The sequence below is a fragment of the Neopsephotus bourkii genome, unplaced genomic scaffold, assembly GCF_033783945.1.
Source record: "Neopsephotus bourkii isolate Nb327-2 ecotype Australia unplaced genomic scaffold, CSIRO-AGI_Nbou_v1 NB_1060, whole genome shotgun sequence".
Classification (NCBI taxonomy): Eukaryota; Metazoa; Chordata; class Aves; order Psittaciformes; family Psittacidae; genus Neopsephotus; species Neopsephotus bourkii.
This window is the reverse complement of record NW_026901548.1, coordinates 2,776,024-2,791,121: the sequence shown is the minus strand read 5'-3', so window position 1 is coordinate 2,791,121 and position 15,098 is coordinate 2,776,024. Positions and strand designations below refer to the sequence as shown.

General features: G+C 39.9%; 2 protein-coding genes across 7 annotated transcripts in view; both read right to left on the bottom strand.

Annotated features, from left to right (window-relative positions):
• BHLHE23 (basic helix-loop-helix family member e23) overlaps positions 1 to 15,098 on the bottom strand; it is a 191,369-nt gene that overhangs the window by 72,428 nt on the left and 103,843 nt on the right. The gene's annotated exons all lie outside the window — the stretch shown is intronic.
• The window catches only part of DIDO1 (death inducer-obliterator 1), a 50,903-nt gene that overhangs the window by 6,113 nt on the left and 29,692 nt on the right, over positions 1 to 15,098 (bottom strand). For all 6 annotated transcript variants that reach the window (XM_061361541.1, XM_061361538.1, XM_061361540.1 and 3 more), the window contains 9 exons: positions 9,271 to 9,739; positions 8,381 to 8,540; positions 7,572 to 7,688; positions 7,247 to 7,354; positions 6,656 to 6,791; positions 5,987 to 6,533; positions 5,022 to 5,175; positions 4,101 to 4,190; positions 3,278 to 3,473 (listed from right to left, as the gene is read on the bottom strand). In XM_061361541.1, the coding sequence (XP_061217525.1) occupies positions 3,278 to 3,473; positions 4,101 to 4,190; positions 5,022 to 5,175; positions 5,987 to 6,533; positions 6,656 to 6,791; positions 7,247 to 7,354; positions 7,572 to 7,688; positions 8,381 to 8,540; positions 9,271 to 9,739 (1,977 nt within the window). The remainder of the gene's footprint in view (positions 1 to 3,277; positions 3,474 to 4,100; positions 4,191 to 5,021; positions 5,176 to 5,986; positions 6,534 to 6,655; positions 6,792 to 7,246; positions 7,355 to 7,571; positions 7,689 to 8,380; positions 8,541 to 9,270; positions 9,740 to 15,098) is intronic.

Sequence of the window (15,098 nt, the reverse complement as noted above, 5' to 3'; positions counted from 1 at the left end):
GACACTGGTTTTATTGAGATACATCCTGTAACTAAAGCTGCTAAACCAGGATGTACTAATTATCAGCACTGGACAAGTATTCGGTTTTTTTTTTTATCCTTAACTATACTAATTACATCAGTTTGACCATATGTATACATATAATGGCCACATCTCTCCCTACCATCACCAGCAGGTAAGAAACTACTTGTTAAGAGACCTGTGCCTAACTTCTGTACATCAATGGACACAGCCAAGGGAATGGGCTTGGTGCACAGCTTTAAACTGCAGCGAGACTGATACAAGATAGTCTTTAAATATTATCAACCCCATTTCAGTACTTGTTCCAATTAACCATGAGAGCAACTGACTGGCATCATCAGGTTTAGAGGTACTGATCACTGCCTGCATGGCAATGCTGCTGCCTAGGCAGATACACAATGAATTTCATGCCACGTCTTTCTACAACTGTTGCTTTTCCTAATGATTTCTGCTGAGATAGATACCCAACTCCATTGAAACTACAGGTAAAATCTGGTTCAATTTGTTGCAGTTTTTTAAGAGCATTCTAAACAGCATGAGATTTCATGCCTTCATACTTTATCCTACTGTAAACTACCAGAAGAGATCAACTTTTCTAGAATCCTTTGCTGATATATGGCTGTTTCATTAATCGAACTATGTAAGATTGTTGTTACATTGCCAACGTCACTAAATACCTCAATAAAACCCTTTCTATTGGTAACTAAGTCTGATTACGCTATTTTTGCACAGTGCCTTGAGATCTACAGATGAAAGTGCTAAATAAGTGTGTATGTGAAACAGAGAAGTAAATTCACATACAGCAAACTACTGCAAAGAGACAACGTAGAAGAGCCCACTGATACATGAAATCTGGTAATAACTGAGGTAAATTAAGTGTAAGCATGGATAACCTTACATTTTCTTCTGGTTTTAAATCGCCCATGTTAAAGTTTTGGTAGATCTTCTAGGTACTAGCGCAGTTCCGAAGTCCTCAGTTGTGTTCCCAATCCAGTCCACCAGAAATCAGGAGAAATCCACAGTCCATATGTGCCTGATAGAACTGGGTAATACAGCTGGAGTATCTCCTAACTAGGATTTCTGGAGTGGCAGGGGTGTATTGCCCTCTCCCTCTTCCCCCCGTCCAGTCATCTGAAGATGATTTGATAAGTATATCTAAAGCATAATGCTTTTTGAGTCCTTGCTCAACTCTATTTAAAGGTACACGATTAAATTTAAGGAGACAATGACCACTTTCCATAAAATATTTTTATTGATTATGAAAGCAAAAGCAGTGAATTCCATCTGATGCCATTAAAAAGTGTGGATTACACGTCTTTCATACTGTGGTTTTAACACATATACAAAACCAGAAAAACACCTTACCTGAACACAACTTAGCACAAGTGTGAAGTAAAACTGTTACAGGGGTTTCCAACAAGTGTGAATCCATGGCCAAAGTCTAAGTCAAAGAAACTGTTACATCTTCTGGCCTTTGGAACCTTGTTTCTATTGCTATCCTTTAATCCACCTATAAATAGGTATTTCAGTCTAAAACTCAAAATTTGCCTCCATGAACAACACCTGAACATCGTACCTGTCTTTAAGAGCTTCATTTTAAGTGAAAACTATAAAGTAAAAATAAAAGGGAGTAAAAAGGAAAGCTGGTCCTTCCACTGGAATGCAGGGAGGTGACAAGTAGGGAAGTGCCTCCCTAAGGCAGGTTATTTACCAAGCCAGCATTTACAGCTGATTCAATGACCAGCCCCTTCCTGGTGTTACTGCCCAGAAAGGAGGGTGGTGCTTTTATTCTGGCTGGAAAAAAAAGTCCATGAGCTAAGACCCTTGGCCTATATCCCTGTGCCAAGTGTCCTGTGCTTAGTGTATTCATCTTGGCTATGAAATCGGAATAATAGCTTTCACATACCTTTCAAGAATTCAGTAAGTTAAAAGACCATGAGGTGCTGAGATTCAACAATTATAGCTATACTGTTATAATTCAAATAGAAATAATCCTGCCTTTTTAGCTATAACCTAAAAACAATGACTTCCACTGTGCACTGTTCCAGGATGGGTAAGACAGACTTGGAGTGTATGAGAAAAATCTTGGATTCAGAGCAAGTGCCCTTTGCAATCTCATGGAGGGAGATGTATCATTTGCTGTTGCTGCTGAAGCCATACGCCATCAACACAGGAAAACCTGTCCCAGACACTGTTGCTCCTGCAACCAAGCTCTGAGAAGGCTTTATTGAGTTTAGTTCTAGATATGTATTTGAGGAGTAGATGACAGTCAGCTTCTCAGAAAGGTCAGCTCCTTGCATGTCTGCTGTTTCATACCTACCGTTTAATAGCCTGCAAACCATTGCTAGGACAATGAAGTAGGACCTTCATTGTAACCTGCAGCTCTTCAGCTTCTCAATCTGTTACTGTGTATAAAATCCCAGATACTTATTTGGAAACTATGCACAGGCAACTCCTCCAACCTCAGATGAAGATGACTTCAAGTTTTTGAATGGGTGTTTCATGGGTGAGTTCATTCTCAGTTCTTCTGCCACCATGTTGAACACACAAACATGGAGCAAACTCAAACGAAACATTACTAATGGTGTGTTTATCTAAAACCAGAAGCTTGTACTATAACCTGCCTATACCAACTACTACCTGCCACCTACTAACCCTATGGAATATGAACCCCTTTTCCCCCAACAAATCAATTTTGAGAAGTCAGTGATTTGGCCAGAATTTGCTCCAACTAGAATAAAACATTACAAACCCCTTGTGCACCATACTGCACGTACAGATTAATAATCAGCATAAGACAACAACAGAGTAGTGAAACCACTACAGATACTACCTTTGTCTTCAACGATTTCTTGACTCCTCTGTAGCTTACACTTCCTGGTTGGTTGAAGTAACACTGAATGGCTTGTAAGGGCCTTGGTTTTGTGGATTCATGGGTTGATGAAGACAGGGCATGTGGGGGTGCTATTTTGGTTATTTTTTCCACTAATGTGGCTGGGTTTAGTTGATTTTATAAGTAAACTCATCCTCTTATTAGTATACAAGCATCTTGTTGGAAAAAGCTATGGAATTTTCAGATAATTTTATCTCAACCAGAGTTGGATTTCCAATTATTCCCTATTTAGATACTTTTAAAATTGGTTTTATAGAGAAAAAAATTTAGTAACACTTACATTAAACATTCAACAATTTGTCTTAGATTGACTTTTGTGTGGTGATTTTACCTAGCATTTAACCTCCCCTGTTTTGTGCTTACCTGGTCCCTCAAAGGGCAACAGTTTGGAAGGAATTGGGTCCTTAGTACTCAGGGGGATCAGGTAGAGATCCTTGATATGTCTGTTGTTATTAGCTACAACACCAAAACGACCACGACTGCTAAAATAGGAGTAGAGAGAGATATAGGCAACTTCTTCTTCTTCTGTTGCAGGATGGAAACGAATCAAACACAATTCCTGTAATACAAAAGCAAAGTGGAAAAATTCAAGCTGCAATATACCAGCAAATAAAATAGTAAAGGAAAAATTCCAGCGGGTAAAAAATAACTGTGCATTTATCACTTCAACAAGGCAATACTGTGGCTTTAAGAGAGAACTCTTGTTGTATCTGTAATATTAAAACAGAATTAGGCTTGCCATTTTCAGAAATACAAGTTACTTGTGTACCTTACATCAAACTAACCTTCTTGAGGCTCAAGTTAACACAAATGAAAGGGGAAATTCTTTGTGTGGTTATTATATTTGTATCCAGGGTCTCATTTTTTTCATTTCTGAAGTATTTTTAATAGTAAAATCCATTAAAGTTAAAATTCGGGCTTTAATCTTCAATACTGAATAATTAATGCTCAACATTAAAAATTAATAAACAGTATGAAGATTTTAACTAATATGCAGGAGAGAGAGATCAAGAGGATCTGCAGCTCTATACTAGTATTTCTTCAATGAATCAAAGTGTCAAAGGAGTAAGTGGTGTGGGTAGTTTTCCAGCTATGTCAGTATTTGCTGTCTACTCATTATAAAAAGTTCTTATTTCATATTGCTGTATTTTTCTTCCGGGTTTTGCAAAGGATTTTAAGTGAATACCTTAGACAGTGAAGATTTGAGTTTGCCAACATAGTCCCAGACTGTCTTCGGTGAGATCCTCCCACCAATATGAATTGTATCTGGCAAATCCTAAACGAGAAGTATTACATGATAGCATGAGAAAAAACAAACGAGGCTGATGTTTAAAAGCAGAGCAGGTTGCCCCATCCCAGCAGCCCAGTGGATAATGCACTATTATATTGTGGGAAACTTTCATACATACTTTTCTAACTTCAGACAGGCTATTCCTAAATATCAAAGTGTTCAATGACCAAGAGGCTAATGGTATACATAGAAAAGAAAAGGCACTCCCAAACAAGGACAGCAGCAAAAATGTAAACTAGTTCTGTATGCCCATTACTGGCTTTGTTTTTATAGGGAAGCTGCCATCTGAAATAGAGCTTTCCTCCACTCTTCCGGTTTCTCAGGAAATGCTGCACTTGTCACATGAATTCTAATGAGCTTCCTGTCATGGGGACTGTGAAACTCAGTTTAGCAAAAGCAGTATCAAAGAGAACCACCCACCCTGTTAATAAAAGTCCAAAACCACACATTTGTGTTTGAAATTCCTAACAGTCACATAAAATAAGCTTCAGAGGAAACGGAAAGAAAAGCTTATTTGTTTTAGCTCAAACCTTTATACAGTCTCATTACTTCAATGTACGCTCTCCCCAGACTAATAGCATCCAACTGGTTTCAGTTGCAAGGTATTAAAAAGCACGATATATTTCATAAATGGCCAAGCAAACTTCTGTAACAGATCACATCAGTGACCCCTCTAGCCTGAGCCACCTATTACAAAAGGGATGCCATTTACCACTGCTACAGTTCTAATGTAACACCTATGTAGTGACCCCAGCCCTTCTAGCAACAGGAGATGCAGTAGATTTATTCTCAACACATAAACACATCAGTGCTAACCTCACTAAGATAATCAAAGCACCCGGAGACAGGATATGCTTTAGTGACAAATTTGGCCACACTTTGCATATTAATAAATCCTTTCCAAATGGTGTTGAGACGAGAGAGAAAGAGGGAAGTGTCGCTGTCCTGAGGTGAGCGTGGCTCTGCAACACTGCAAAACAAATCCAGAACAGAGAGGTTACAGAACGCAAATGAGAATGAAACCTTTTTCTTTTCCTCCCTCCTTCTATTGATCAACTACTTTATTTTAAACAACAGATTTATTACTAAATGCTTTAACATTTTCCATTAACTTGCTATTAGTGAAAAAAGCAATGAGTAACAGTAAATGCACTTACAGCTGCAGACAGGAAAAAAGATGACAAAACACATTACTTTATAAAATCATATTAGCACTGTAACTATTGTGATCCTGACTCTATAATAAACTAGTATGAACTGTATATTTCCCACTAATTGGGTTAAGAATATACACCTGAGGTTCTCAAGTAAAAGAACTGGCTACAAACAAAAAACTTTTAACTGCAGCTGCATAAGGATATACTTAATGTTTATGTTGACTATTGTGTATACCCAGAATATGGAAGAAATCCACCTCCTTTCAAGCTGGTCAATTGGTTAATTCATAAATTCAGATGTAGAAGTATTTTAATATAGGGTAATAATAATCTAGGACTGATTTTAGAGTCACATATACTAACTTCCTCTATATTAATGTACATGCAGACTTCAAGACTGCATAATACCTTGCTTTATTTATCTGCTGATGGTCTGAAAACTTTACCAACTAGAGATGGTAAATTATGAGATGCTAAATCAAAAACCTGAATCAGGCTACCTGAACTTTAACACTGACCATGCCTTTTAACAGGGAGGAGGAGAATGGGACACGGGACCCACGGGATGTTGAAGATAACCACGTTAAAGACTGGGTAGCTTGGATTACTATAAAGTATACGCACTTGACATTGGGTGAGTGGTGAACTGCTAAGTATCTTGGATCTGGTGAGGATGATGGCTTTGTCAATATTGATTTGGGGACAGTCATAATTGGTTTTGAAGTTTCCTGTTTTGTTTCCACTGTTGAAACTTTGTCAGAGGCAGGAGCAGAACGCAGAGCTGGGGTCACAATACCAGAGGAGCTGCTCATTGCTGTCCTGGGGTCTCTGCCTGAAACTGTTACTGTTGTGACAACTATGCCAGCACAAGCGGCAGGAAAAGCAGAGACCTCTTCAGGTACAGAGGAATCTGCATCGGTTGGGGCCTCGGTTGCAGGAATGTGAGTTGCTCTTTCTGCGCTTGACTGAGGAACTGTTTCTGCTACTGGTTCATCTTCAATTTCCATTGCGTTTTCAGAGCTGGCCTCTGTGGTAAGCTCTGCTGCTGAGGCTGGTGCAGAACTTTCATACTTTGGCTGAGCTTCTGGCTTTGATTTTGACTCCACCTTTTTAACAGAAGCCACTGATTTTTTCCTAGGTGGCCCTTCATCTTCGGATGCTGAAATCTGACCTATAAATTGATTTCAAAAGTTTTTGATTACTATTCAACAATGAAATAGCTTAGAGAAAAACAAACACATTACTCTTAACATAACCATTCTTTTACTTTGCACAAAGTCAGCACTGTAGTACCTGTACAGATTTTGCAGTTCAGGTCAAAAAGATGAGCTCGATGTTGGCTTGTTGTATCCTTCAGCATACTGCTAAACACATCTAGAGAAGCAGCACTGTTTGAATTTGATGCAGTTCGAGTTGACTCTTGCTGCTCCTAAAAGTGAATAAACACAAAAGATATTCCAGTTGATCATTAATTCCTGCTACTGAAAAAATACTTTGGAAACCAGTAACTAACTTCAACTATTTTAAAAGAAAGATTAAAGGTCTTAGTTAAAGCATATCATGCCAGACAGAGCTCTCAAATAATATTTGTCTTCATTTCACTCCACATGTTAAAGAGTAGATAGCTACTATTCAGAAATAAAGGACTGCTCTGTAAGTTGACAGCAGGGCTGAAAAATACACAGCATTTTAGAAGTGCATCCAAATATGCCTATCATTTGGTTGTTGCACTCTTTCAAACTAAAAGAAACATGCTCATGGCGCACCTACTAGGCAAGAATATCCTTACAGCTTAACTGAAACAATCTGCACTTCTGAGAGAGACTGGAGGCCCTGATTTATATCCCTCAATGTCTTCATGCTGAAGCAACAGCCAATACTTACATCAGAATCAGACACTGGTGGAGAATCTTCCATATTTACAGGTGGCACATATTCCCGCTTTACAGCTGTTTTCTTGACTTCATAAGATTTGCTTCTTGACTCTGGAGTCTGAAAAAATTAAAACCAGTTTGTTATTGTATAAATTTAGACTTTTATTTTGTACTTTGTTGTCAGTTACCTGGTGGTAAAGTGTACTGAAACTGAATGTTATTAATATTTCATTAGGGAGAAAATGGCGCATCAATGTAATATGGGTGATACGGGTTAGGGAACTGACTCTTAATTTGTATCTACTAAAGATACAAGGGAACATTCTGTTACTTACTGGTTTAGTTGGTTTCTCTTTCCACACAGACAGCTCTTTAGATAAAAGTTCCTCTGGTTTCATTCTCACCAGTTTTGACAGTGAGATTTCCTCACGAAGGACACGATGAAAGAGTCCCTGAAAACAGAACAGACTTTATTCCTATGCTGAAGAAAAACTGCTTAAGGTGACTAACAAGATTTGCAAGGCTTAACAGGCAAAAGCTGTTCCAGTTTCTCAATTCACTATTACAGATACTGGCTACTTACAAGCAAATTTGGAAAGGTGCAGTAACCAGAACATAAGGATGAAATATACACAAAGTATGATTTTTTTCTCATTATCAATAACAATCAATGTAACAGGAGTGTCAGAATTTGCCACTTCCTGTTTCATATCCATTGCAGAAATTAAAAAATCATAATAAATTTCAAGTGTTCTCTAGTGAAAAGCACCAGCTTTTTTCTTTTAAAGCATAAAGATGATCGTGTATATGGGCAGTATCTAACAGACAGTAGAGAATGTCACAAGAGGAGAAACTAATAAAGTCTGTATTTAAAGAAAGCCATTGTGTAGTAAGTATTTCACACCAAATGCCCACACATAATAAATACACACGACCAACTGATGTAGACTTTGAACTTCTACTTGGCTAAAACAGTTTTTTCTAGTATTTGAATGGCTCTATAATAATCCTTTATAGTGTAATTTATAAGTCTCTCCCCCTTGAAACTCTAAATGTTCAAGGCAATGTTGAAGGCAGAGTCTGAAATACTAAAAACCAAAGTCTATTTCAATATATACATTTACTGTTAAAGGAAATTCCAAACCTGGTTTTTGGGGTCCTTGAGATTGAACATGATGCTACGGTATTTACTCTTGTATCTGTTGTCCGTAACTTGGAACAAGTTAAACATTTCCTTTTCAATATTGAGTGCTACTTTTCCTACTTCACTCTCTGTCATGACCAGATCATCGCTATCATTGACTCTGTTAAAAACAGAAAGGGCACGTGCATTTATGTTAGGCATGAATCTTCAGGTAGCATTATTAAAAGCTAACTTTACACAGCTAACCTAGGCTTATCCTCCCTCAGTGAGGTTCAAGTGCTTGAGTCTTAGTCCTAGAATCTCCGTGGTGAACAGCATTTCCACTTCAGAGACACCACCAGAGTGCAGCGCTCTGTAATAAGCCTCAATAGCTGGCATTAGCTTTAATAATCCTTGTGGGAATGTTTGCTTTTTGTTTTTGTCTTTCCTAAGGGATAGAGCTGTCCACTGAGCTGGGTTTGTTGTTGTGGATTTTTATGTTGGGAGGGAATCTCTACTTCAGTAAGCATCTAACCTTTCACTGTGATATTTCCTATACTATGTCCCCTATAACCTCTACATCCCCAACACTACCATCACCTCATTTTAAAGCTTCAGAGCACCTGCGTTGTAAAATGCCCCTATGCTATAATTTAATTCAACTGTAATTGCCTCACTATAAATGGATGAGGGATGAGGATCTTTTTTTTTATTCCTAAAGGCTTTTTCACATTTATTTAATAAAGACCATTACTAATGTACACCTGAAATACCAATTATAATTGCAGTAATTTGCAGTATAAATTCAATCCCTCAATACCCCTTTATCAAGATGTAAGCAAAACTCTTCAGGCTAAACATTTACTTCTAGTTGTAGATTCCTACATAAGAAAAGTGCTTTGAATTCCCACCTCTTCCATAAAATTTCTTTTAGGGATCGTCGAATATTTTGCCGAATCTGAGAGTTGGGTTGTGACTGGATAGGGCCGGGTGATGCCTTTCCTTGACTGCTTCCAGATGCAGTAGAAATGGAAGCCTGTGAAGGCTTTCTGAGTCCTCCACCCAAGCTGGAAGACGCAGCTGGTTTTTTGGAAACTGATGAGCCATGAGAAAGAGATGAATGCTTTGAAGGAACACTGCCTGCTGGAGAAACACTGCCTGCTGGAAGCCAAGGCTTCTTGGGAATGACACCTTTGAAACTCGCAGCAGAAGGTTTAAGTGGTTGTTTAGTTACTGATGTGTTAGAGAAGGAGGAGGACTTCTTCGAAGGAAGACTTCTAGAGAGAGAAGATGTCTGTTTCTCCATTACAGATGCAACAGCTTTCTTTGATGTCAGTGCAGCCTCTGCTCTATCTTCATTCCTTTTCTCTTCCCTGTGAGCTGTTAGAACAAAGAAGATATTAAAGGCTTAACTTTATAACCTCCTATTCATGAAGAGCAGGTACCAATCTATAACGAAGTCTGTGAAATAACATCTCCAGAGCTTAACTGTCAAGTAGACAATTCAAGTGATTTACTTTCACTGGCATTTTAAAAGTACTTTCAAAAACCATGCAGAGATTCATATAGTTTCTTTTGAAGAAGTTTGTCTTTGATCCTTCAGATACTGTGCCTCTGAGGCAAAATGAAGAATTTCTTTAAGAGTTCCACTTTGGCTCTACAGGTTAAATTTTATTTATAACCTACGCAAGAAAACTGAAAGGAAAATAAGGCACCACCTTCAAAGATTCCTGAGGGGGAAGCTTCCAAAACACCCCAGACTTCCACAAATTTAAGAAAAAGGCACAATGCAACCCACATTTTAACAGAAAAATCCTTAAGGTGCTTCACAGAACCACTTCATTACAGAGGCTGACCTGAGGAGAGTCCAGGAATCTGAAACTGCATTAATACTACCTTAAGTTTTGCATCACTGAAGTTTAAGAAACCCTTCCACCCATATTTCTTACTTTAATGAGCAAGAAAACACAGAAGTTACTTAGAAAATCTGCACATATAATCCACTTGGTTGGTAGTATCCGTATCACACTAATGACATTGCCATAAACCATTATTAGATCTTCCTATTCAGTTCCTAGCTAAATTCTAGATCTATAAAGTAATCAAACACTGATATTGCTACTCAGGCTGTTGTGATCCAATTCCCACCATCATTCAAATCACTCCATTCACAACATACTGATTTTGTTTAAATGTTAATAGTTGATACACATTAGAGACTAAAAGATTTAGAAGTAATGGCTCCAGTTTTCACGTGCTGAAGTTACATTTGCCCACAACTTGACAAGTAAGCATTTCTTGAAGCCTTGTTTCATCTGTCCACCTTGTGGCACTGACAGGAACAAGTCAACAGAGCAAAAATAGCCAAAACTACCACACACACAGAGCAAACGACACATCATTTACAACACACCAATGTTACAATAGAACACCAGCACATTTACCCTGATAGCTCAAAGGATGAAGGGTTCTGAGGAAACTACCAAAACGCAACTCCTGAAATACAACTGTTGCAATTGGAAAAGCCAAGTTTTCTCCCCAGAAAGCCTTTCTTCTCACAAATCCATACATAATCACTGACCAGTAAACAGGTTCATTTTCAATCTAATGGTTTTAGCTAGTGAGGGTTTGTTGATCAAATAGCCCCAAAGCCCTAGTTACAAAACACAGGACAGTTCTTGGAAAAGGTCCAGGAATTTAACTATCGGTAACTTTACTAAGGACCAAATGGTCCCTTTTCACCTTCCAGATCTGCTATAACAAGAGCAGAAATTACTGGGCTGGGTCTGCATTGTCCAGTCTCTCCTCCAAGATGGACTGCAAGGGGAGAAAGCACTCCTGTGAAGTCCAGTTCATGCAACCCCACAGGTCAGCGCAAGGTTCCAATGGAAACACCCCTCAAACTGGGAAGACTTGGAATGCTCATGAGTCATAACTGGATTCTCATTTCAGGAGGAAATGGCCTTGCAACCTTCTCCCATACCTAAAGCTTGGGTGCCCCCAGATACTTGCATATGTTTCCAGCAGAATGACACTCTTCACCCCAGTTTCTTTAAGTGGGCTCTTGCTGCTGGTGGTTTCACCGCAAACACCAAAACCTGCAGTGAAGATGAACTTTTGTACAGCTAAGTACAAGGGTGGGTGCTGGACTTCTGCTGGAACACAAGGAGAAGCAGCCACAAGACCCATAACCACTACATATTTATCCTGATTTTCTTTTCTAGAAGCATTTTACAAGTAGAAGCCTTGAGAATTTCTGAGTGAGATTTAAGTATTTGAAGTGTAAAATGGAAACAGTTGCCGTAACACATTAAATCAAAGGATGTGAAGACTTATAAACTAGTTCTATATAAACCTCCACATAAGATCTACACTTTAAATTATCACTCTCACACTATTCCCATGGATTTCCCTGGAGACCCATCTTGGTCACTGTAGAGACCCACCTAGAGAGACCTTCTGTGTGACCCACATTGTCTCTCCTTGTGCTCCCACTCTCTCCTGCAGCACCAACACTATTCTAGTTGTTCGGAGCGCTTTGGCAATCCCATGGGAAAGAAGGGGATTAGGAACTATTCCTATGATTCTACTTTACTAGTCTTGAATGGAGAGGAGGCAAATATCCAACATGTGTGCAGTGAGAACGCTGCAGGAATTACTTTACTTCCACCCTCTTTTTCCTGGTTTATTGCATGATCCTTGCAGCGCTGCACCTTTCCGCGCAGGTTGGACAGGAGCACGTTCCTGTGACTCATCAGGGAAAGGCAGGACAGCACGGCTCGGGTTTCAGAATGATGACAGCAAAATCCAGGCCTCTGTGCCTTGGTTCTTTCGGTTTACACAAGTACAGAATGTGAAATTCTAAATCTCTCTTTCTTCTCCTATGTGCTATTTTTTTTAATGGTCAGTTCAAATTCATTATCAAGAACTACATTGATAAAACTAAAAATAGCACAATCTGGATGCTTTGGGTCAATCATATGATGCATGTGCGAGAACTATATCCACACCACAAAGCTGTCACAAACACCAATGTCATAGTAAGAAGTACTTGTAAAATAGATACAAGGTACTAGTGCAAATGTAGACCAAAGTTCCCAGGGCAGCAGAATCAGCAAGTGTCTGTGAAGAAAGATGCAGAAGCATCCTTTATTCTGCAAGTTGACATTGTGGCTGATTAGAAAGGTTTCCAAAGGAAGGGATGCAATTCTGTGCTGCTTTAGCCAACAGAAAATACTCAGACATTTGCTAAGCTTCATGAAAGTGTAACAGTTTCAAAGTACAACACTCATTTATACTAATTAAAACTGTCTACCGAGCAGTACTTGATTAGAGGAATCGCTGGTACAGGTTTTGTATGGACTAGTTTAGTTATGTGTAGGAAATTAAGCCCTTTGCAACATCTGCCAACTACATGTTCAGGTTTGGAGGACATGTTGCTGTTTGAAGGACACCATCAAAGAGTGGGCACACTCTGACAAAGAATCAAGACTACTTAATCCCTACATAGGCAAATAAGCTGTGAGGGCTGCAGATGAACCTAACACAAAAAACTTCTTATCCTATTTTGATTATGAGGAATCAGTTTTTCTCCTACGAAGCTTTGAGGTTTAGTGACAACATTAATGTGCTGCCATGTAATTCAGCTGAACCAACTCACTGTGTTGTTGCACGGGTTGGGATCCAATGCACAGGAGTTCCCAGCTGAGCGTGAGGAAGGAGCAGGACTGCCTCTTCCACTGGCAGCTCATTCTTCTGTTTACTTCACATAAGCACAGCCCAAAGCTCACCCTTCCTTCTGATAGCTATGGAAGCATGGAAGTGTATGTTTGGAAGAGTTAACAGAAACATGGACTCTTCTCAGAGGGCAGTATGGCATTGTATGTGGAATTTAACTTCTGAACAGGTACCAGAGCTCAGCAAGCTGGTGGGATATGAAATGAAGCAGGTATTCTCTCTCAGACACCGGGTTTCAAATTGCTTGGCCTTGGAGTCCACAAACAACTTGAAGACGCGGTCAATGCCTAGCACACACACACTGACCACTGTATTTTGCACAGTGGTGGCTCCGGTCCTTCTCATCAGTAGCTCCAGCATACCCACAATAAATGCTCCTCAACAAATTGAAAACAAAAGGAAAGATGACCACTGAACACCAGCCTATCCAAGGCTCAACAAGGAGTTTCAACGTAGACAGATTAACGCCATGGTGAGGCATTCAGTGGCTCTTCCATTCTCTGCTTTAGAACACACAAGTGTACCTCCTTGGCTTGAAGTTAGAAACATCACTTAAAACAAAGCATGAATTCCTGTTTCCCCCATTTTGGCCTGTGAGCAGCAGGATTCCTGCTGACTGAAAAAGCTGAAAGACTGAGAGGTTCTGGTGGAGCTAATGAGACAGCTCACCGAGTCCTCCGGCAGAGAAAGGAAGTGCATTCCTTGCAAGGCTTAAGAAACACTGTTACTATGGTATGTTTACTACAGACATAACTAGAATCTCTCCCTCTAGATGTCAAGAGATGCAGAACCCCCCAAGGACATTCCCCATGAAGCTAAGCCAAGTATTACAATACACAGCTAAGAACTAAACTCCTGCAAGGGGTAGATGCCACAACTGGCACATTATCTGCTGTGTCACAGACGAGCCTGCTGAAAGCCTGATGGTTACATGTATTTCACTTCTGTACACCACAACGGTGATGTTTCAGCACTATAATGTGGCTGTTGAAGCTTGATTTAAGGGTGATTTGCAATGAAGCAATGCAGTGTGAAGGATCCACTCACCATAATCCCTCTCCTACACCAGGAGGTTGCTTTACACCCCCAGAACAGAAATTACCCAAAGGAAACATAGCTCCTCTGATCTCCTAACAGTATTTTTGTATAGCATTCTAACCTATTCTGGCTCTTCCCCTTTCCCTCCTCACGCAATCTTCCTTTGCAATTGCTTTGGAAAAGCCACCTCAAAAACACACCACCACCTCCTCTAGTTTCTATTTAAGTTACCTCATTTGTGATGTTATTTTGCTGGAGATACTATCTGCTTCTTACAATTATTAAATACTGAAGACACGTGCCATTACTTTTCTTTGTGTACCTTTGAAATTACTCAAATGACAGCTCTTTAAAGAGCTTTCATTTCTCGCTCGAGTCAATGCTGGAAGTTTTAAACAGTGTGTGGAGAACTACAGGCAGTTACACCCGAGGAGTCTGTTTCGTAATGAGCCCGTAAGGCTCAGTTTTTCTTCTTTTAAAGTCTCCTTTTTAATAGCAAAGGGCATCACAACTACTACTGCACTAAACAGGTATTTGTGAAAAACATCTTGCAGCCATGAAGGCCGATTGTGACAGTACTGATTATGAGAAGTCTCCCTGTGGAATTAAAAATCTAGCATAAAGCTGCTCGTACCCCAGAATTATTGCCTCTGTCCAGGCTGGTTTGCATTGGAAGGGCCCTTAAAGCTCATCCAGCTCCAACCCCTACCACGGGCAGGGACCCCTTCCACTGGCGCAGCTTGCTCCAAGCCCCTGTGTCCAACCTGGCCTTGAACACTGCCAGGGATGGGGCAGCCACAGCTTCTCTGGGCACCCTGTGCCAGCGCCTCAGCACCCTCACAGGGGAGAGCTTCTGCCTAAGAGCTCAGCTCAGTCTATATACTGCCTTAACAATTCCCTGTGTTCTTCCCCATCTACACTGATTCCCCCCCTCCCCCTGACAGAACTCCTCACTGCATCACGC